The sequence below is a fragment of the Perna viridis genome, chromosome 7 (assembly GCF_037379345.1).
Source record: "Perna viridis isolate PV_CMFRI_1.1 ecotype Kerala chromosome 7, ASM3737934v1, whole genome shotgun sequence".
NCBI classification, from domain to species: Eukaryota; Metazoa; Mollusca; class Bivalvia; order Mytilida; family Mytilidae; genus Perna; species Perna viridis.
In genome coordinates, this window is record NC_142451.1 from 11060103 (window position 1) to 11081966 (window position 21864).

The window sequence follows — 21864 nt, forward strand, 5'->3', positions numbered from 1 at the left end:
CCTCATTGGCAATCATACTTCATCTCCTATTTTTTATTTCATTTTTATATGTTTTGTATATCATTATATATATTTAATTATCATTTCAAAGAAATATGAATATTTCAACGATCTCTGTTGAGTGGGGCTCATACAACATTGAAATTATTTTATATCTATACACATATAAAAGTGGTAAAAAGAATTAGCAAATGCCTAAACCATAAAAATTTAAGATTGTAAAATAGTCAATGAGAAATGTTACATGGTTAATTGTGTACTATACACGATGTAATACAAAATGATGGATAGTAAAACGTAAATCGTACATGATCGTCAAGAAACTGGAATGAAAATTGTTGTCATATTCAAAATTTTGATGTTGAAATTGTAAATTAAAAATGGTAAATTTGTGCATTATCAAATAAAAAAGAACAATCTAGAACACTGAATGATGATCAAAATGCTCCGTTTTAAACCTGCAAATCAAATAACACTCCACATAAGTTTCTTGTGAGCTTTCGTCACAATAGTAAGCTAGGAATGCTATTACTGCAAATGGGGGTTGCAAAAATATTCATCAGTGACTCCCATTTTAATAGTTTTGGTTTTGAGTACTTTTTGTATACAATTAAGTTTGGATTTAGATCTTCCTATACATTTGATTCTAATGATGCTGATGAGAGGTTACTCCTTGTAACACATGTACAGCACATCAACACTAAAGCAGTATTTACAGTAAACAATTTTAATCACAATACGAAATTATACAGCAAGTATTTCACATAATGCACATTTATAACAAAAACTATATATCATAAAAAAAAAATTCAAAGACAATTACAATTATGTTTAAATTCTGTTTTTTTTTTAATATACAATCTATACTGGCTAACCATATGAGAAATTGCAATTTATTAAAAAAAAAATGCAAGCCCATTGCCCAGTTCATTGTCAAATAACTGTGATAAAATCACTTCAGTGTGCAGTTTTTTTAAATAAAATATGTAATCAAAAGAATATAACGTATAACGGTACAAAACTATTTATGTGTAATTCAGAGGCCTAATTGTAAATTTTACTTAATAAATTTCTATTCCTGAACAACCAAGGCTTTGCATTGGAGTTCATTGTATAATACATGACATTTTTTCGTTTGAAACTATCTAGTTTTAATACTATCCTACTAATAGTCTTTAAAAAAAACACTTTAGTAAAAACTGTTTAGTATATCGGATAGTTCTTGTCAGTTTTATTCAATTTATTTTAGGAAGTTAAGAAAACAACTGTAAAAAATACATCAATATAGCTGATTAATGTATCAGTGAATAAATATCAAATATAAATGCAGCATACTAAACGTTCCCTTATCTTCCAGTAACACATAATTATTTAACTGTAACAATAAATACTAATTCTGTTATCAAAAACTGCAATAATAAAATGCAAGAAATAATTTTGGAATGTTTAACAAAGTATATTTAATAAGTGTAATCAGATATGTGTGTTTTTATTATTTTTTTTTTTTTCAAAAACAAATAAAAAAAACATTTGAAATTTGTTATTTGATTTTTCCTAAAATAAAACCCTAACAATATGTAAGATTAATCAAGGAATCAAGATTGAATTAATATTATATAACATACAGTGGAGGTATCCTTGAAAAAAAAATTATAATGAAAACATATGGAATATGACTAATTTAATAACGATTTAATTCAATTACATAATTTGGTAATGTTGCCTTGTGTAGAATATCATACTGCAACCATTTTTATTGAATAACAATATTACCAAATGCCATGAAGTTCCCATTAAATCAGCTTTAAAAATTGCACTGGTATCTGGACCCACTTCAAATTGCATACTACAGGTTGTAATAGATTTCTGTATTATATCATAATCGTATATAATATTTCAAAGAATTTCATTACAACACTCTCTGTAGTACTGTTTTTAATTGCATTAAAATATTATCATTAAATATTGCAAAGCATGGAGGTATTTTCCTAACCAAAGTACAATTAACCCAGTGCTTCAATTTTCTGTTTTTAATTGCATTAAAATATTATCATTAAATATTGCAAAGCATGGAGGTATTTTCCTAACCAAAGTACAATTAACCCAGTGCTTCAATTTTCATATTTCTAAAGTATAATTTTCCTTAGAAGAAATGAGAGCTATTAATAAAATATGAACTTGTATTTGATGGTCGTACAGATGTATGTCAGTATTTTATAGGATGTTAATAAATGAAGCACGAATAACCTTCTTTTCATTTTGACCACCAGAATAATTTTTGTTTTGTTTAACTGTAATCAATGTACTGTGCAAGTACTATTGTCTGTGAGGTATAATTTTTCGTGGTTTTCTTGGGTAGGCCAAGCCATGAAATTTGGTTCCCAACGAAAAGGAAATTTCCATTGATGTGAGTGCTAAAAGCATCAAAACTACGAATTCAAGAATCCACAAACTTGTGTTTGTTTCCTAATCCAAGAAAATTGGTATTTACAATATAAAGTACTTTCACGGTAAACCTTAATGAACAAAATCCTTTAAAATTACACACACTAAAACTTTATTGATTGTAGCATGATAAATCATGTTGAGGAAAAAAGAGTAAATTTTCCTGTAATGACTAATATACATATATGGCCCAGGTGTCTAATCATATACAGTAAAGTCGAATATAATTAAAATTAGACCTATCAAGAGTTCCATACGGTCATTGTATGTAGGATCTAACAAAACTTCATTCAATTTTCTGTTCAGATGACCATTTCAGAATTTTTTTCCCTTTGATAACCACTTTCAAAATCATGACAGGTGAAACAGAAAGGTAATCAGAACAGAAAGTAGAATGGAGTGTTGTTAGATCCTACATGCAGTGACTAGATGGAACAACTGATAGGTCTAAATTTAATTAGATTATGTAAAGTCAGAAATAATTGTTTGTGTCAATAGTTGTGGTTTCATTATTTCAGTTAATATTGTATTTCCACCCACATCTACAATTTCGAAAGTCCATCATGCAAACTTAATCACTATGATTTTAAGACACAATCTTTAAGAACAATAAAATCACTGCAATATTTTTGAATTTCTAATAACCATGATAAATGATTAAAATTGAAAACTGAACAATGGACAATATACACTGTAACACAAACTCCAAAAAACAAGGCATTGAAACTTTCTGTGGGATAGTACAAGAAATACATAATTATGATATATTTGAATTATTCAGTTGTTCTATGACCTTTTAATATAAAGTTACATAAAATGAAAGAAACGCTACTGGGTATTATGCTTTTAAATTACAAAATTTAGTAGAACTGTTTATTCCAAAGAAAACAGGATATGTAAACCAAAAAGAAAAATAATGAAATCAAAGAATCCCAAATAGCACGTCTAAATTTTAAAAGTTTAATATCAATCTTTTTTTAATTTGTGCCTCTTTTGACTACTTCATCTAGCTCTTGTGGTAAAGAAATGTTAAAACAAGACTTTTACATGTTACGACAAACACTTAAGTTTCAAATACTTAAATTTCTAAAAACCAACTTTATAACTACCTATGATGCAAGCTTATTTCAACTGCTGACAAAATAATTGAGACTCTCAGAAAAGAAATAAGATGTCATTACTGAAAATAGGCCCAAACCCAGGCTGCATTTGTGGGGTACGATGACCTACATCCCCTAACTGGAAGCAAAAAATGTTAAGAAGGGGCTTAAAATTGTTTCAGCACTTCTAAATTTGGAAAATTTTATCAAAATAAAACCTCTGAACCACAAACCCTTCCTAAAAAAATAGGAAAAAGAAAAATAGTTACAAGTTTTTAAATTGTACCTTTAACTTGAAAACCTACTTTATATAAAACATTTATGTGAGATTCATTTATTCTTTGCTGACATTAAAATCACAAAAAAAATAAGAAAAAATATTTGAAAAGCTAATAAATCTGATTCTAGTATATTACATGACAAAAAAAATCAATCACTTTTTCTTCTTGAAAAGATGTGATAAATTTCCTCTGTTGAAATTTAAAAAAAAAAAAAAAAAAAAATGTATTGCAAATATTACAAGTGATTACGTGTTTAAAAAAATTATTATCATACAGTATCACATCACCAACACAAAAATGTTGATCTGGTAATCCATACCTGCTAACCCTCCTACATTGGGGGAGTCTCCCACAAAAATCAATGAAAAATTTAGATTCTACTTGATAACCATATAAGATTTGTGGGAGGATTTTTACATCAAAAATATGCTTTTATGAACAGAACATTTTGAAAACTTGTCTTTAATATGTGAAGAGGCTACAACAACGAATGCATTATTATTCCCATATTGAAAACTAGATGTGTCAGCACAACACAAATCCCCCCACCTGCAGTACAATTTTCTAAGTTCATGGGGCATTACACCATCAAAAATCAACAAACCCAAAAAGAATTCAACCTCCGATTGTAACTTGTCAATACATGTATAAACCTGCATACAAAACATCAGTTCAATATTTCAAGGCATTTAGAAAAAAAGTCTGAAAAACAAACACTGACTAGCATTTTTTTTTAGATCAAGGGGGATTACTCCATAAAAAAAATCAACCAACAAAATTCAGTTTCTATCTGTAACAATGTACACCTGCATTAAAAAAATCTGTTCAATATCTCAAGGTATTTAGAATAAAAGAATAAAACTGATTGTCCCAGAATGATGGAATGACAAACACAGATAAAACTGTATGCCAAAACCACTTGTGGTGGACCATAAAAAAGGTTGATAGAAGGCTTTGATTTGAACAATCATCATGTTTTAATTTACTCTCACATAAATGTTGAAAAAATAAATTTAATAGCTGTAGAACACTGAGAGTAATTGTAATAACATTTGATTTAGCAGGACAATAAAAAATCAATACATTGTGTACAAATTTCTTTTGATAGATTTAATGTGCAAACCAATTTACTTAAAACATTTACATGAGAATAAATTTTTAAAAAAGTATATGTGTTCTCTTGTAATAACCTTGAGACTTTTAACTCCTTATACCAGTTTCTCTTACAATTTCAGCAAGTGGTTAAATTGCATCATTATTGTCTAATATCTTCTGACAGAATCCTGGTGTATCTTGTTGGTTATAACAATAAAAAAGACTAACAAGATATTAAGGTCTGACTTGGCATCATTTAATGCCTGGCTACATTTCAGTAAAATGAAGCATAAATTGTCAGGTGTCTAATAATAATAATTTAGGATATAATCATAATGATAGAAAACCACAGAAACCATTGCAAATACTGAAAATTCAGGATTAGTATACCCTGGCAAAAATGCCTGTGCACATGCATGATGTATGTATTTCATATGTTTGTCACACACAGGTTAACACATGAGTACAAATGTATCATGCAGGCTTCCCATGTGTAATATACATGTAAAACACCTGTTACAGTTTATATAGGTACATGTGTGACACATGTGTGAATGTTTATCCTACTGCAAAAATAGTATATTGACTAGATATGTTTTTACATCATTATCTTTACGATTGATAGTCATGTATGATAACAGATTATCAGTGATGGAATCATGAAACAGCTTCTTGGTCTTATTATATCAATATAGGGATAAAAGTATAAGCTTAAAAGAATTAAACTGAATGGCCTAAAGAACTGCTATTTCTGAAAACCCAGTAGTTAACATAAAAACAGTGATTCACTGAAAATCACCCTTGCCTTATTCTTATAAATTCTTATACTAAAATATTAGTAATTATAGTTTAAGTGTAATATTAAAAAATAATAAATCTGCCTTTTGGTTTTTTATTTCTCTACTTGGGATTAGAACCTATGATAGCAGTGTGGGAGAACTATTGAGACTGAAACTTGAGAAACTGGAAATAATCAGGTAATAATACTGCAGTTCACACAGTTCCACTACAAGTTCATGAAGTTGCCCATATTGAATGAAAATCTATAGATAAACAAAAAATTAAACTTAAAATGAACTGACCAATGATAGTTAACATTTATACATAACACTGAATATGCAATATAAATTGATAACATTTTCCCCATTGATACAACAGTTTACAACAGCCAATTAATCCAGTGCACTGCTAAGGAACCAAGAACAGTCCCTGCAACCTTACACCATGGATGTAATGTATCCACCACCCAGCTAACTGACATACAGACATTATCTAATCCCTACTGCCACCAACAATGGATAGAATGAAGAGAAAAAGGTTGACAATATCTAGGTAGAGATTGAGAGCAGCAAAGATGTACTCCTCTGGTGATAAGGAATACTTGTGCTTCCCTCCCAACATCAGCTGTGTGTCAAACACAATGTACTGAAATAAATTAGGATTGTATACAATAATCTAGTTAAAAAAGAACTAAACAAGTCCTTCAACTCTCTTTTGTTTAAGTGGATTAAAAGATGAACAATATAAAGAATATGCAGTGAAGCCTATGTAACATATATACATGTACCATATACATGTAACAGAAATTTTCTTGCTTGTCCTGTTTTACTATACTCAAGAAATATATATTAATGTACATACCGGCAATGTTAAGTTTTTCAAAATATTTTACTAGAAACTACCCAATTTTTTACAATGATGTACATAATTATACATTGTAGCATAGAACTCAATTTGTCCTGTGCTGACTGGAAAGATTATTGTAGAGTATTTGTAGGTATCAGTTGACAATGAACTATCATTTTCTGATTTGTTTACTTAGTAACTGGGTTCAAATTCATTTTGTGACATAGAAGATAACAAATTTTTACCCAGTTTTTCCAAGGACTGCTACAATTTATTTTTAGTCTCAACACAGGCAAAATATAGTTGCAAGTAAACACAATCAAATTTGTTATTTTACTTGTCTAAATGACTTATCTCATAAACCTTAAATTACAAGTGACCCAATCCATCATATGAAACAAAACTAAAAGGGACAAAATGTCTACAAAACAAAAGAAGTGCTTCAAATCTAGAATATTACCCATAGTTTAGCCAAGTTATATCCTAGCCAGGGGCAATGATTTCTAATTCACAGCTTTCTCATATTTCCCTGATGTGCTTGAAGCCTGTAGTAACTAAAGCAATGACCTTTCAGTGTATAACCCTTATTTACACATAATGACATACTTACTGCACTAAAGATCAGGGCACCAATGGAGGCATACACCAAGCTGAGGTACTATAATAAAAACAAATCTAATTTCTTCATTTTATAATGCACACCATATAACATAAAGTTTCATCAAACAGGAAGAAGTTAAAGCAATATGCCTTCAATAGAGCCATATATTATTTAGTCATAACAAAAAGAGGTAGTCCAGTTATGGTTGAATATCAGGGATATTGTTCAGTATGATTGTTGAACACCCCCTTTTTAATATATCAACTTGCTGTAGGCAATTAAAACTACACATTTGGTAAGCATCAACTATTAAAAGGGGGTTAAAAAATTGCTAGGACATTGAAAATTGATGGATCTCAACTACTTATCCTTAATGTACACAGAATGAAGACAATTATCAAATAAAGGTAGACTAAAGGTAAGGGACATAACTCCTGAAATCAGAGATATGTTTGTATCATATTCAATTTCACCAAAGCCTTTCAAACATTCATTTGAACAGAATGAAATCAATCTAAGATACTTTGATGCCTGCATAAGATTGATGTAAAATGGTGAATACAAATGTTTCAATGATTTGTAAAGAGTTGTGTTCCTTACCCTAGGTCTACCTCCTTAAACCACTTCACAGTTGATTAATCCTTTACTATTAATAGTCAGACTTACCCTGTTCTGTATGATAGCACACAACAAGCCAAAGCAGAATAGGACAATGAGGAAAACAAAAAGTATCCCTCCCATCATGGTAAAGTCCCACTGTAATATATAAACCTTAATATTTACAATACTTGTAATGAAGGTATCATTTCAAATTTATACTTTTGACTATGTTATTTAGAGCTAGTTAACATAGAGTGAATGGTATTACCAAAAACAAACTTCTACTCAGAATTTTCTTTTATTTTATACACCTTTATGGCTATAGTTACATACTTTCGAAATTTCTTTGTAAAAATTCAAAGCATATTGAAGCATTACTTAACTAAAGACTTTGAAATAAGCTGCAGGGTACACCAAGATTATTTCTTTCATATAAAACACAAAGTACAAAAAATGAACTAATTTCCAGAATCCCTCCCTATCCTAGTAATTAAAATGCTGGATCTATATATACAGCATAACTTTTTCTGTAATTTTTACTGACAATTCAGGTTTTCGCTCGTTTCTATAGAGGTTACTCACTTTTGTTTGAAAAGCAAAGATGGTCAGTCCCAACACAACTACCTGAAAACACAATAGGATTACTATTCCATGAAACATGTTTGGTCCTGTTTTAGAGAGAAAAAAGGCAAAATTGGAAATAGAAAAAAAATATATGTTATAAAAACCTGACATTACCATATAATATTAATGTTCAGTAATGGATTATTTATGAGGGTTGAGTGTGTAAGGATTCAATCAGACCAAGTTTCACACAGGCACATATATGTTGTTTACATGCTATCATTAAACCCCCCTTTTGTCCCTTCATTCATTCATTTCCAGTTCTAACCTGCAACTCCTCTGAAACTAGTCAATGGAATTTGATAAAATCTTCAAAGATTCTTTATAACAAAATGGAATTGTGCACCTCTGATTTTGTTTTTGAATGACATTTGTGGTTTCCTGATACAAGGCATGAACTTTGTCCTTAGTCAACAAAGAGGGACCATCATCTAATCCACAACTCCTCTGAAAGTGCCGTCAACAAAGAGGGACCATCATCTAATCCACAACTCCTCCGAAAGTGCCAAATGGAATTTGATGAAACTTTCCAAAATGTTTGTATCACATGATGCCATTGTGCACCTCTTATTTTGTTTTTCTATCTGAATGCCTTAAATCATTTATTGGGTTTCCTATATGGTTTCTGTGGAGTGGAGACAAGATATCACACAGTTTTTTTCTAGTTTTGTACAAGTTATTATGTGTACTTGTATGAAAAAATTGTAAAAGCAATTACTTGTATGATAACTTGCACAATATGGATTGTAAAAGTAATTAGATGTCAAATTTTCTCAGCAAAAAATAGCAATAACTTGTACAAAGGCAGTAATTCAGAGTTCCTGGCTTAAATTTTACTTTTCTTCTCTTCTAATAGGATGAACGAATAATAAAGGATCTATAGAAAAAGCGACCACAGATGGTTAAATAAAGGATGGTCATTTTATGGACTCATGACAATGAAGGAGTTCAATTTGTCTCATATCATAAGAAAACATTAAACCATAAAAGTTTACACGAGAATCTGCTATTTTTGGCCTAGCAGAATACAAGTCTACATGATAGAAACTAACAAATATTCAGAGTTTAGGGTCTCATTCAGTCCATACGCAAAACACCAGATTATCAAAGTTCAATGTGTGCTGGTATCTAATTCTCTTGTTCTTTAATAGGTAAGACGGTCTTGTAGCAGATTTCATACTGATAGATGTATCAAAGGATATTTTTTCCATCTAACTTAATTGATGGATGGGAGGAATTTCACATGTAAATGAATATCACACTGAAAGAAATATCTTACAAGCACACCTTTTTCATGTTCCAAGAATTCCAAGAATAGTGTGAATTGCTAATTTATATTTTTAGTATTGTCTTCTTTCAACTCATGACACAGCTAGTATTTCATACAGATGTATTAATATCTAACATCACTTGCAGATATGATATGTGTGCTTTGTCTTTTCAGTGGAAAAAAGGAAAAGGAAAAATTCAAGCAAGTAAATCTAAATTTCTGTCCTTATACAAGTTATTGTTCAGTGAGAAAATTGTACATGTAATTACTAGCACAATCCAGACAGTACAGGTTATAAGGTCCCATATTACAAGTAATTACCTGTACAATATTTCTGGACAAGTAATGACCTGTAGAAAATAAAAATCAAAGACTGAAGTCTTCAAAGTCGCTAATTGTCAAATATTCTCTGTCATCAAATTTTGCTTACTTTCAACATCCGAAATGGCACAAATGCAATCAGGTGACTTCCGCTAAAATCTTGGTTCCCTTGCTATGATTGTGTACTCTTTCTTAACTATGATGACCCGAAAGTCTTTAATTACCCAGAACCAGATTAAACAACTAGCAATGGCTAAACATATATAGATACACATATTCGGGTCTTGATAATATGTATGACCTATATATAGTCAATTATAACAAGCCACTGTGTTTGAATCTGAAACTGGGTAATATTACATATATTCAATGCTAACCAATCATTTTATCTTTTAATGTAAACTTCCTGTTCTCATACAAGCAAAAAAACACACATAGACATGTGTATGATATTTTTTAAAAGAGGTAAGCTGTAGCGATCTTAGGGTCGCTTATGATATTGACCAGGGAACCAGATAAGGAACTAGATTAAACAACTAGCAATGAATATTCATAGATATCGGGGACCTGCTAATGAATATGTATATGACCTATATAGTCTTGTAACAAGCCTCTGTGCCTGAATCAAAAACTGGGTAATGTTCAATGCCAACCAATCATTTCATGTAAACTTCCCATTCCCATACAAGCAAGAATCACACATAGAACACATGTGTATGACATATACGAGGTACTTTTTTCTCTCGTATGAAGCTTGATCTATGATGCTATAGTGGTAAACACGGCACAGATCTGCAGCATAACGTGGAGTATTAATATATAATTACGTAAATCATATGCGAATATAGAGTACTAAAATTATGAGTGCAAGAAGTTGCTAATAATTTTGGCGACTTAAAAACATGTACAAAACACATTATACTAATTTTATCCTATATTGAATGTTCAAGGTAGTCAGTGTTTTGAAAAGTAGATTTAATAACACAGCATTATTCTTCAAAAATAAAGAGCTACTAGTAGTTTTAATGAAATGAAAACCTCTATTATCTACTAACTAACCTCTTTGTCTACTGATTAAGACCCACATAAAAATCCAAAATTAATTAAGGAATTAGCTGATCAGAGAGATTTGTCTACAAGCCTCTACACAAAGCTACGATCTACTGTATGGTTCATCAAGGTTACTATCAAGAAGGTGTGTACAGGTTTATTCTGAGGTTTTAAACATATATCTGTATTTAAAATAGGGTTGCAAAATAAAAAACTCCTCCTAATGACTGCCAATTTTCTTGTGCAATTCATTTTTGCTCATTTTGCTAGAAATAAGGAAATCACAAAAATTTACTGTCACTAATAAATCCCTTTATCAAAATGTACTGGTAAGTCGTGAGATTAAATTGAAGCAAACTTGCATTGATATCCTAAAACCAGAGGATTCCAGTAAGTTGGTTTACACTAGTTACAGTCATTTTTTTTTACAGCACACTGAAATTTGCAATATTGGTGTTTTTTGTATTTATCCTAGAGGATATGAAAGTGAACCAACACCTATCTATAGTAGACGTTTGGTTGGATGGCTAAAGTAGATACCTAGCAGTATACGGTGATTGTCTTTGCATAATCAACATGAATAAATTTATAGACAACAACAGGTATCTTTTTATGTGTCGACTAGTTTCACCATGGAGGTGGCGTAACAAGTTGACACATTTAAAGATACCGCAACCTGAGATAGCTTGAGTGTAGTTGTCTATAACTTTATTATTTGAATTTTTGTGAAAGCACCATGTTCCTCTTTTCCAGTGAATAATAAAATATGAATTAGAAAAACTGAATTATCAAAATATGATCATAAATACCATAGAATACCTAGATTTAATGAGTGAGCAGATCTTGTTCCACACACGAAGTTAAATCTTTATAAGTGTTCATGGCAAGAGTAATTATATTTTGGTTAATCACAAATAACCACTTGATTATCCTTTTTATTATATATATTTTTGCCATAATTTAGTGCTATATTCAACATAAATTTTCAGTTTTGAGATTGAAGATTTATACTCATGTTGTGACATTTTCTTGAAATTATTGAATTTATTTCAGGGTGAATAATTGGTTAATTTTTACTTAGGGAACATTTAATAAACACTGCTCTATATACACGATAATGTATTCAGATATTAGTTGTATTTCTTAAAAATTTAATACTTTGGCAAAAAACCATGATAAATTTATATTAATTTATTCCAATGCACATGCAACTTGACATAATTATTTCATTTACAAAAGTAGTCCAGTTAAAAGGGGTGTGGTTTAAAGTTCATGACTTTGTGTATTGGCAGGGTGACAGAAAAATTTTGAATCCCATAAAAAAAAAATTGACAGCTTTTCTAACAGTAAAAATGGTCATATTAAATTATGTAATAATAGATGATATTCGAGAATTAACTATTGCCCTTATCAAGTTCAGCACACTTTATAATCTTGGCATTCATTGGCACTCTTCTTCATATTACATTTATTCACTCTTTGCTATGGACTTCTCTATAAATTACTCTATCAAAAAAAAGGTGTATTAATGCTATGATTAAATTCACACATATTCATATGGCATTTATTTGTTATTACTTACAGCTGTTATTCCAACAGCAATCATGACATCATCAGCTCTGTAGTGTCTAAAATATAACAATAGAACAATTGTTTAATTACTAATACAAGAACGATAGGATCAGTACATGTTCATAAAATATGAAGTTTATTTACTAAACCATTAACAGTTAAATGTCCATTTTCGGATATATCATGAATTTTTGGAAAAAAACATTTTAGCAAATACTGTGAAAGAAATATTGTTTGTGGGGTACCAATCTTCGTGGTTTTCGTGGGTAGGTCAAATCACAAAATTTGGTTCCCAACGAATAGCAGATTCCCATTGATGTTTATACTGAAAACTTAAAAACCACAAATTCAAGAATCCACGAACTTATGCTTCTAACTTGATCCACGAAAATTGGTATCCACGAATTAAAATACTTTCACAGTAACATGTGTTGTTTTGTAATGATAGATAGTATTTAAAAATGCCCCTATGAAAAAATGTCTTCCTACACAGAATTCTGCTTGTGAGCCCGTAGTCTATAAACATTTTCGTATCACATACATATATATTAGTCTAGTAAGCATTTACTACATATTCATATATGTAGGTATGACCTGACCTAAAAAATCACTACTACTAAAACTTGACACACATATATGACTATAGTGACAATTTAAGCAATAGATTAACAAAATATTTTGCATTTTTTTGGTTGACTGAATATCTAAGTAACTGTCTTTGAAAGAATCATGCAAAATCTGAAAAATGTGATACACCCTAAAAAAGGCTACATATTTTTATTTTTGTAATTAAGTTGTTTTATGGGACTGTACTGTGAAATGTGTAATTATTCATTCAAATCTGCCTGCTCTTAGGAGATAATCGACATTGAAAATCCAGTAGATTCTATTGTATTTAAGCGCCATTTACAGATTTTGAAATCTACAGTGCATTCTATATAATTTTTATCTCCTAAGAACACAGGTTATATGAAAAACCACATGTTTATTTCTGTTTACTATGACATTTCAAACAAAATATCAAAAATAAAAATATGTAGGCTTTTTACCCATGAATCACATTTTGCATGATCCTTAGCTGGAGTGCTACTTAACAGTTTCTTATACCATAAGTTTTATTGTATTATTAAATGTAATTTAAAATTGTTTAGAGTAATGATATTTTAACATTTTGTTAGTAGGTACATCTATAAAAATTTATGTAGGAATCAGAAGTACACATACGCTGCAACAGTTCCCAACAGGAAGGCTTCACACAGTGTCTGAAATGTATGATAAAATTAAATACCACAAACTTACAAACATATAGTAATGATATAAATGATATTAACCAACCAAAAGTGCAATTAACCCATGGATGGACAGATGGATAGAAAGAAAAATGAGTATAACCATCAGTACATACATGTACCTTAAACTCTTAATGTGGAAAATTTTACACTTATGTTTAATATTCAAGAAATTTTAACAGCTGTGGAATTGAACTGAGAACCTACAAATCTAAAATTTTGTACAAAAAAAAATTGGTTTACAATTTAGCATTAAAAAATCAGCTATATATTGCTCATATTGTTTAATAATATTTTTCCAATCATACTTACAAATATGCCTAAGAAGATCATATTCTGAGGGAATGTCCTTCGAACTCCCTCACAACAAGCCAACACAATTATTATGACAAAAGTCAGTACACTGAAATAAAATTACATAATATCCTTAGTTAACTTAATTTCAAAAGTATTTTGTTCATCCTTAATTGGTAGGAACTATGTATTAGGCCAAATAAAGTTAATTAGTATATTCTCATCCCCTAAAAAAATGAAAATAGTGCAGCAATTTCAAAAGAAGGATTTTTTTTTGCATCAGTTTCTAGTATTGAGATATTTTAACATCCAAATCAAATCTTTCATTTCTTGGTGACTGAAACAATGTTTCTTCTCTGAAACTGATGTGGCTATCGATTTTGAACATATCTATACTTCAAACAGCTGAAATTAGGCTAGCAAAATTTCTGGTAAGATATAAAAATTAAAATCTTCCCACTCACCCCAAATTTTTTATGAAGGTTGAATGAGAACCTACCAAGTTTACTTGACCTTACAATGAAACCTGACTAAACTGAACTACTTTTGAACATTAAAATTTGTTACATTTAGACAGGTTTTTGGGTTTAACAAAGTTCAAGGAACATAAAAATTGAAATAAAAGGACTGCTTTAAACAGGTTTTGGGTTTAACAAAGTTCAAGAAACATTAAAATTGAAATAAAAGGACAGCTTTAGACAGGTTTTGGGTTTAACAAAGTTCAAGGAACATTAAAATTGAAATAAAAGGAATGCTTTAGACAGGTTTTGGGTTTAAAAAGTTCAAGGAACATTAAAACAGGTTTTCAGGTAATTCAGAGTTCAGTTTAAACATGTTTTACTAAGCTATATACAAATTTCTTATGATCCATCATCATTACAGTATTTAATATTGGAATAAATAGCACTTGATTGTATAAAAAAAATTTAAAATCTAAAAAAGTAATAGAGATGTAGAAAATGTGAGTAAAAAAAGACCCTCAAAACCTTTAATTGGGATTTTGTTTAGGTCTATCACAATCAGTATACATTTCATTTTATGTTGAATAAAATATGGTTTTAGGAGGTAGACCTAGGGTAGGTGACACAGTTTACATCAATCTCATGTAAGCATCAAAGTGACTTGGACTGATTTCATTTTGTTTCAAATGAAAGCTTGAAAGGCTGTGGTGAAATTGAATATGATACAAACATATCACTGATTTAAAGAGTTATGTCCCTTACCCTAGGTCTACATCCTTAAACTATCATTTGTATGATTTAATTCTGATTTATTTCTATAAATAAATACTCACAATGCTACAATCCACATCCAAGGATTCCTTTCTGAGTATTCTCTTACTGGTGGTCTGAAAACATACAAAAATAACACAAAAAATAAAGGAATAAAAAATGCTTCTCGGGGCCAGCTTGATACAACCGTATGAGGTCGAACCCTGAATGGTTGGGGCAAGTATGGACACCACATTAAAACTTAATACAGCTTAGAATTTAGATTAAAATTGGATATTTGACACAGGATAAGAATTTGACATGAACTGAAGTGGTCTATGCTTGGCCCCTTCTCCTAAATGGTTCCAGTCAAAACCTCCAAAATCAATCCAAACCTTCGTTTGAGGGTATGACAACTTTTAGTACAATTTCAAAGTGATATATTCCCTTTAACTGAAGTCATTATTCAAAAATTAGAAAAAAAAACTTGTTTTTGGCCACTGTATGGCCCCTTATTCTTACTTAGCTCAAGTCACAACCCCTAAAATCAATCCCCTAATTCCAAAAAGGTTCCAGTCTTAACCCTCAACATAAATCCCAGCCTTCATTTGGTGACATGGCACCTTGTAATACAATTTCATAGAGATCCATTCACTAATAGTCAGGTTATTGTCTAGACATAAGGAAAATGCTTGTTTCTGCCCCCCCTACTGACCCCTGATTGTGAAAAAATGTCATAGACAAACCTATGCTTTTACGGGAGTTACATGTATATGGTTAAATTCTATGAAATGCTTATTTTGGCTCCTTTGTCTAAGGATGATGACAACACAGACAACAGCGTCATAGCATTATACAACACCAAATTTTTGGGCTGGTATAAAATTGCTGTTGTTTCAAAAATACATTTTCAAGAAGATATATCAGACAAAAGAAACTTTATGTCCATAGAAATAATTCTTTTAAACTGTGCATGAAAAAGAACAGCAAATTATGCAAAAAAAATATCTATTTTTTAACTTTCAAATTATACCTATTCTTCACATCAAACCCATTTCACTCATATTATGCTGTGTAAAATTATAGCCATCAATTACAGTTGAACACGAGAAAGGATATTTACAAATGTATATCAATAAACATATCTAAAAATAAAACAGGTGAAATGTACATGTACCTGCAGTTTAATATCCAGTACATACAGATCATTTTTACAAATCTTTAGTTTCAAAGCCTGTGATTATAGCTCAAATAAATTAAATCCCATGACAGTGAAAAGATACATGTAGGGCATACCCTGCCACATAATGACATAATGGTGAAAAAAGGGGATGGCTAAATCTTCAGAACTCGAAAACTACACTTCTGATTTAGATGAAAATCAAAAGTGATGAGTGTTCCATGGTACTAAACAACTGTGCAATTTAAAAAAAATCATTAATCCATCCTCACGTTATCATCTGGAAATTGTTGGGGGAGGACAGACAGACAGACAGATGGACTTTTCTGAGGGTACCACATAGTACCTCACCACTTCATGTGGTGAAGTATAAAAATGTTCTTTTTCCTTTATGTGTCATATGCTTACTACATGTATACTAGTTATGTAAAAAACAATTGATAAACCTGAGATTGGGTGCAGTAAGTCTATCTCAAAGCACACTAAAGTACCCCTAAATTATCACATCCTAGCTAAAACATTGTTCAGATAAAGAATGGGTACCTCATTGAATTTAATTAGAAAGTCCATGCTAGTCTAATGGAAACCAAAAATCATTCAGATAAAAAAATAAAAATATTAGGTACACAATGGAATAACATTCCCTGAAAGTTTCATAAAAATTGATAAGGTGGTCTAAGAGGAGTTGATGATGCAAATTATGAATGGAAAGAAGGAGAAACATCCTTATCACAAGTAAGGTTATAATAATAAGACTTTCGCTAAAGTCATAACATGTTTTGATCCTCCTGTTCATTCATTTGTTTATTGCTCATACTTACTATTTTCAGATGACACTAACAAAACCACTAGTCCTAATCATTTCAATACAAAATTGTTGGTCATTGACCAGTTTTTACTGTGGTTCTAAATTGTGAAGGTACTTTAATATGTAGGTATATTTTTGTGGTTTGTGAAAATTCAGTTATTTTGTTGATCCTTGAACTCATGAATGTTATTGGACTTCCACAGTTTTGAGTGAAATTCAACATTTTGTATAGGAATTGAATTCATGGTTTGATTCAGCCACATAAGCCATTACAATGCATTGGTACCCATGAATAATAATTCTTCTACAGGACTGTATTAACCTTCAGGAGTTGTGGCCTTTTTTTTCACTTTAAGCATTCTGAATGAAGTGTTTTTAGATAAATTATAAAGCTCCAAATTAAACCTTTAAACTCCCACAAGATAAATGTTTGCTTTCGGAAACTTACCAATTTCTTTCAGAAATTCAAGAGAAAGGATAATGGAAAATAAAATATATAACTTTTTGCCACCAGAATTGCAGTTGCCCTGGATGATCCTAAAACACTTAGACTGTGTGGGGATCTATCTATCTATGATCCCCAAATCAAATGTCCCTAGGTTCATTTCCTACATGTATGTTCTGTTTTCTGGCTGGTTGCTTCTTTTGAAGACTGTTCTTTTCCATATTATTAATACTGGATAAATTAGAGATTTTCTAATTCATCTTTTTTATGCTTGCTTTGTACTTTGTGATAATAATACCTACACAAACATAAAAATGGCCATTATTGCCATGGTTACAGCTATCTGACACAGTAATATTCCATACACCTTTCGAACAAAGCCTGGAACAAAACAGAAAGCTGAATTAAATATGAAATTAAAACTGTTAAAAATATTGAAATATCAAAAGCAGCACTACAAACTGTCAATACTCAGCACAGATTATTTCACTTTTTATGATTTAAAGAAATACGAAGGAATACAAGGAAGACAAGTTTATCTGACCAATTAAGGGCTCAGTAATAGTAAGAATTCATCAGTGTGATTTTTAATTATTTCGTTTTATAAAAAGCTGTGCCTTTTTTTAAATTTATCTTCAAAAATATACAGACAATTAGTCAATTATAACAAACAATTGTGTTAAGTATGGCACATACTGAACAAGGTGTTCTCAAGTTATGGTGCCAGATGTTTACAATATGATGGAAGGACATTTGTGTAATATGACCTGTCATTGAGGGATGTATGAAAAGGAAACATATCTACCCATTCGCACAGCCTTCTCCCCAAAAGAACTTTCATTGAAAGCATCATCAGAGTAACCTGTTTCTGCATCCTGATACATCATGAATATCTGAAGACAAAAAGTGAAACAAACATTATTTGCTTTACTTCATACACATTTATTCTTTAAGGAGATAGACCTAGGACAAGGGACATAATTCTTGAAATCAGTGATATGTTTGTATCATATTCAATTATATCAAAGCTTATCAAGCTTTCATTTGAAACAGAACAAAATCAATCCTAGTTAATTAGATGCTTACATAAGATTGATGTAAAATGCTGAATACAAACGTTCCAATGACTTTTAAGAGTTGTGTCCCTCAACCTAGGTCAACTTCTTTAAATTGAATTATTAAAGTTCCGAAAATTTTACAAATACAGTTGTACATGTATGTGTACAGCACCTGAACCAATCCATGCAACTATAATTGCAATCTGTCATCGGTCACCGATCAGTTTCTGATCAGTTATGATCTGTCATGCCAATCCCTTAAACCAGTGATAGCTACCATTTACCAGTACTCCAATGACTGCTGATTGGTTGATATATTTTACAGCATTGTTTGTTTCAATTTCCCATTTTCACACATATTTACAGAATGATAAAAATTTAACCATGAACTTAATCATTTTAATCTTGCATAAGTTTTTTGTAATGAAAAAAAAAACAATGTCAAATTAATATTTTAAGCTAAAATAAAAACATTTAATATGGTATTAAATTTATATTGGAGTTGTTCCAATAAAAATTCTGAAATGTACTTAAACCAATCACCCTTCATTTTACAAAACAAAACTTCGATCAGATAAGTCACTGGTCACCAGTCTGTCATTGATTTGTCAAATAGTTGTGCAGATCAGTCCATGGACTGTATCTAGGTTGACCAAGATAATTTCAGTAATTGTGTGGCAACTTGGGGACAGTTTATGTTAAAATCTAAGCAATAAAGGTTCAAAACTAGGGGTTTAACACAATATTTTGGGGGAATTTTGAAGAATTATTTCAAATAGAAATGGGTAGTTTAATTTGGAGTACTTGTTATCATTCTCTATTCTGCATTTTGACCTTAGGAAAAGTCAATATATCATATGTGATTTTACTAAGCCACAAAAAAAAAGAAATTAGAAGTAAACATACATGTATGGTAAAAAAGAAACAGAACAGTAAATTCGGGTTTTGAAAAAGTGAATTCCATTTTATGGCCAAAGAAAATATATTTTTTGTAAATAAAGATACATCTGATCAATGAACAAAACAAAGGCAATGACTAGAATTACTCACAGAAGTACATATACAAAATATACAATATACATTGTAAAAGGCAACCAAAAAATAGGGATAATCAGAAGACTAACATAATTATAAAATGTATATACATGTATGTATTTGCATGACAATGTGTGAAATGTTGTTCTAGGACTGACCAGAAATAAGAAACGAAAAAAATTATATCAAATTTTAGTCTATTAATCAGTTAATGAGCTAAAAATACAATTCAGCAATATTCCTTCTTGGCCTGTAAGCATATCCAGCACCTGGCTTTCACTTGTCTTCAACAATGAAAGCAGTAGCAATTTTTCGTCCTGAAGTTGGACTTCACTACTTAGTTCTTTAAGTCACTCTATTTTTTCATTGTTACTTTTAATTACATTCTAGTTACTAACCAAAATTAAAATATTTAAGGCCAAATATGTATATATTTTGTTGCGGACGTGTATAAATTTTTTAGCATAACATTTTGTCCAACAATAAAAGGGTGTAATGACTGAAATATGAATATGTGACAAATCAAACATGAACACATTCCATTATTCCTGTATTTTTATTTATAATATCGTCTATTCCGAAGCGTTTTACTTTCATTTTCATCATTTTCAATTTAAGTTCAATCAAGGTCTTCAAATATAGTCATAACACTTTATGATTCACGAATGTGCTTGATTAAGTAAATTATTACTAGGACATTAATGATTAATTTTCAAAAGAGTAATTTACCACACCCAATTGCTTTGACAGGTGAAATTGTACAAATATGCAATCGGCGAAGAGGAAAATTTTGGTATATATCTTCTTGGGGAGTGAAACGGTAATTAAGAACAAATAACTTCAGGGATCAATTCGGACTTGAATTAGATCGTACCAAACTCCGGATCGGGGTGGGTTATTAGATTGTGGCGCAATATATTTCCTTTGTTATAATTTCAATGAAACTGACAGACTTATGGATCAGAAAAAAATAAAGATTCTCGAGAAAAAAGGGGTCTGGTCGGAATTAACCATCTGCTCCAAATAACGCCTGTGTCTTAAGCATGTAAATGACCTCTTTACAGGTTAAAACAGTGGTGCGCTTTATGGCACGCCGTATTTATTCCGATTCAAAGATATTTTATAAAATTTAGGTAAATTTTACAAGATATCTCATATAATGTTCAGTTGAAAGATATCTTATTTAATATATGCGATATCTGATAAAGTATATAAAATTTCCTTGATACTGTGCTTTTAAGGGAGCTCTACCCAGCCGCAGTATCACTGAGTATGTTTAGACAAATAAAGCGTAAAACTCAATATCTTTATTTACGTAATTAGGTACGTAAATAATTTATATTTGATATTTGATTTCTGAATTTTATAATTATAATGATTAAAGTAAAGTTTATAGCTTGAATGTTGCATTTAAAGTGAAAACGATAATAGTAAAATTCTTATTAATTGAATTTTTAAAAAACGTATGTAATATTACAGGAAAAATATATTTGGATCACTGTGTATGTTTGGACAAATAAAGTGTAGAAATTAAAGTATCTTTATTTACCAGGCTAGCCTCGAAAGCACACATTGTCTGACGGGCCACGGACACAAAACAAAAACATTGCCAGACATAGTAAGAAAACACCACCAATCCATCAAGACTCTACCATAAGCAAGTTTTCCCAAAGGAACAAAATATATATCGAAACGGGTAGGCAGTCGACATTCCGTGCATGAGCCTTGCCACGCCCTTTACGTAAGTCAATGAGTGTCAATGCTACATGAGTACATCAGTTTTCAAAAAATAACCCGATGTATAGCAAAAACAGTGTCTACTATAGATGACAAATATGTTGTCGTACCAGCAGACAAAGCCCAAAACAATTTTTGGTTTGCAAAACGTATTACAGCCAATGTTTATAATCAGAGGTAAACGTAATAAAAGTGGTAAGACCTATACTGCCACTACGCTCT

General features: G+C 30.5%; 1 protein-coding gene across 2 annotated transcripts; it reads right to left on the reverse strand.

Moving 5' to 3' along the window:
• Positions 1 to 706: 706 nt before the first annotated feature.
• Positions 707 to 20718, reverse strand: LOC148611306 (protein lifeguard 1-like). Of its 2 annotated transcripts, none has more exons than XM_088591736.1 (11): positions 20640 to 20718; positions 18618 to 18705; positions 18115 to 18193; positions 15463 to 15516; positions 14187 to 14277; positions 13810 to 13847; positions 12596 to 12641; positions 8331 to 8372; positions 7815 to 7904; positions 7158 to 7205; positions 707 to 6346 (listed from the first exon to the last, which is right to left on the reverse strand). In XM_088591736.1, exons 2-11 carry the CDS (start codon positions 18697 to 18699, stop codon positions 6194 to 6196), a joined length of 723 nt encoding a protein of 240 aa, XP_088447862.1. In that variant the 5' UTR covers positions 18700 to 18705; positions 20640 to 20718; the 3' UTR covers positions 707 to 6193. The 2 variants fall into 2 exon arrangements, with proteins under 2 accessions (XP_088447862.1, XP_088447863.1); XM_088591737.1 differs by having other exon boundaries at positions 20635 to 20705.
• Positions 20719 to 21864: the final 1146 nt, after the last annotated feature.

Bases quoted from the DNA above. Each gene is read 5' to 3' on its own strand.
- LOC148611306 (XM_088591736.1), bottom strand. From the start codon at position 18,699: ATGATGTATCAGGATGCAGAAACAGGTTACTCTGATGATGCTTTCAAT. The intron at 13,848-14,186 runs GTAAGTATGATT...CATACATTTCAG, and splicing joins TGATCTTCTTAGGCATATTT to ACACTGTGTGAAGCCTTCCT. The intron at 7,905-8,330 runs GTGAGTAACCTC...TATATATTACAG, and splicing joins TCTTTGCTTTTCAAACAAAA to TGGGACTTTACCATGATGGG.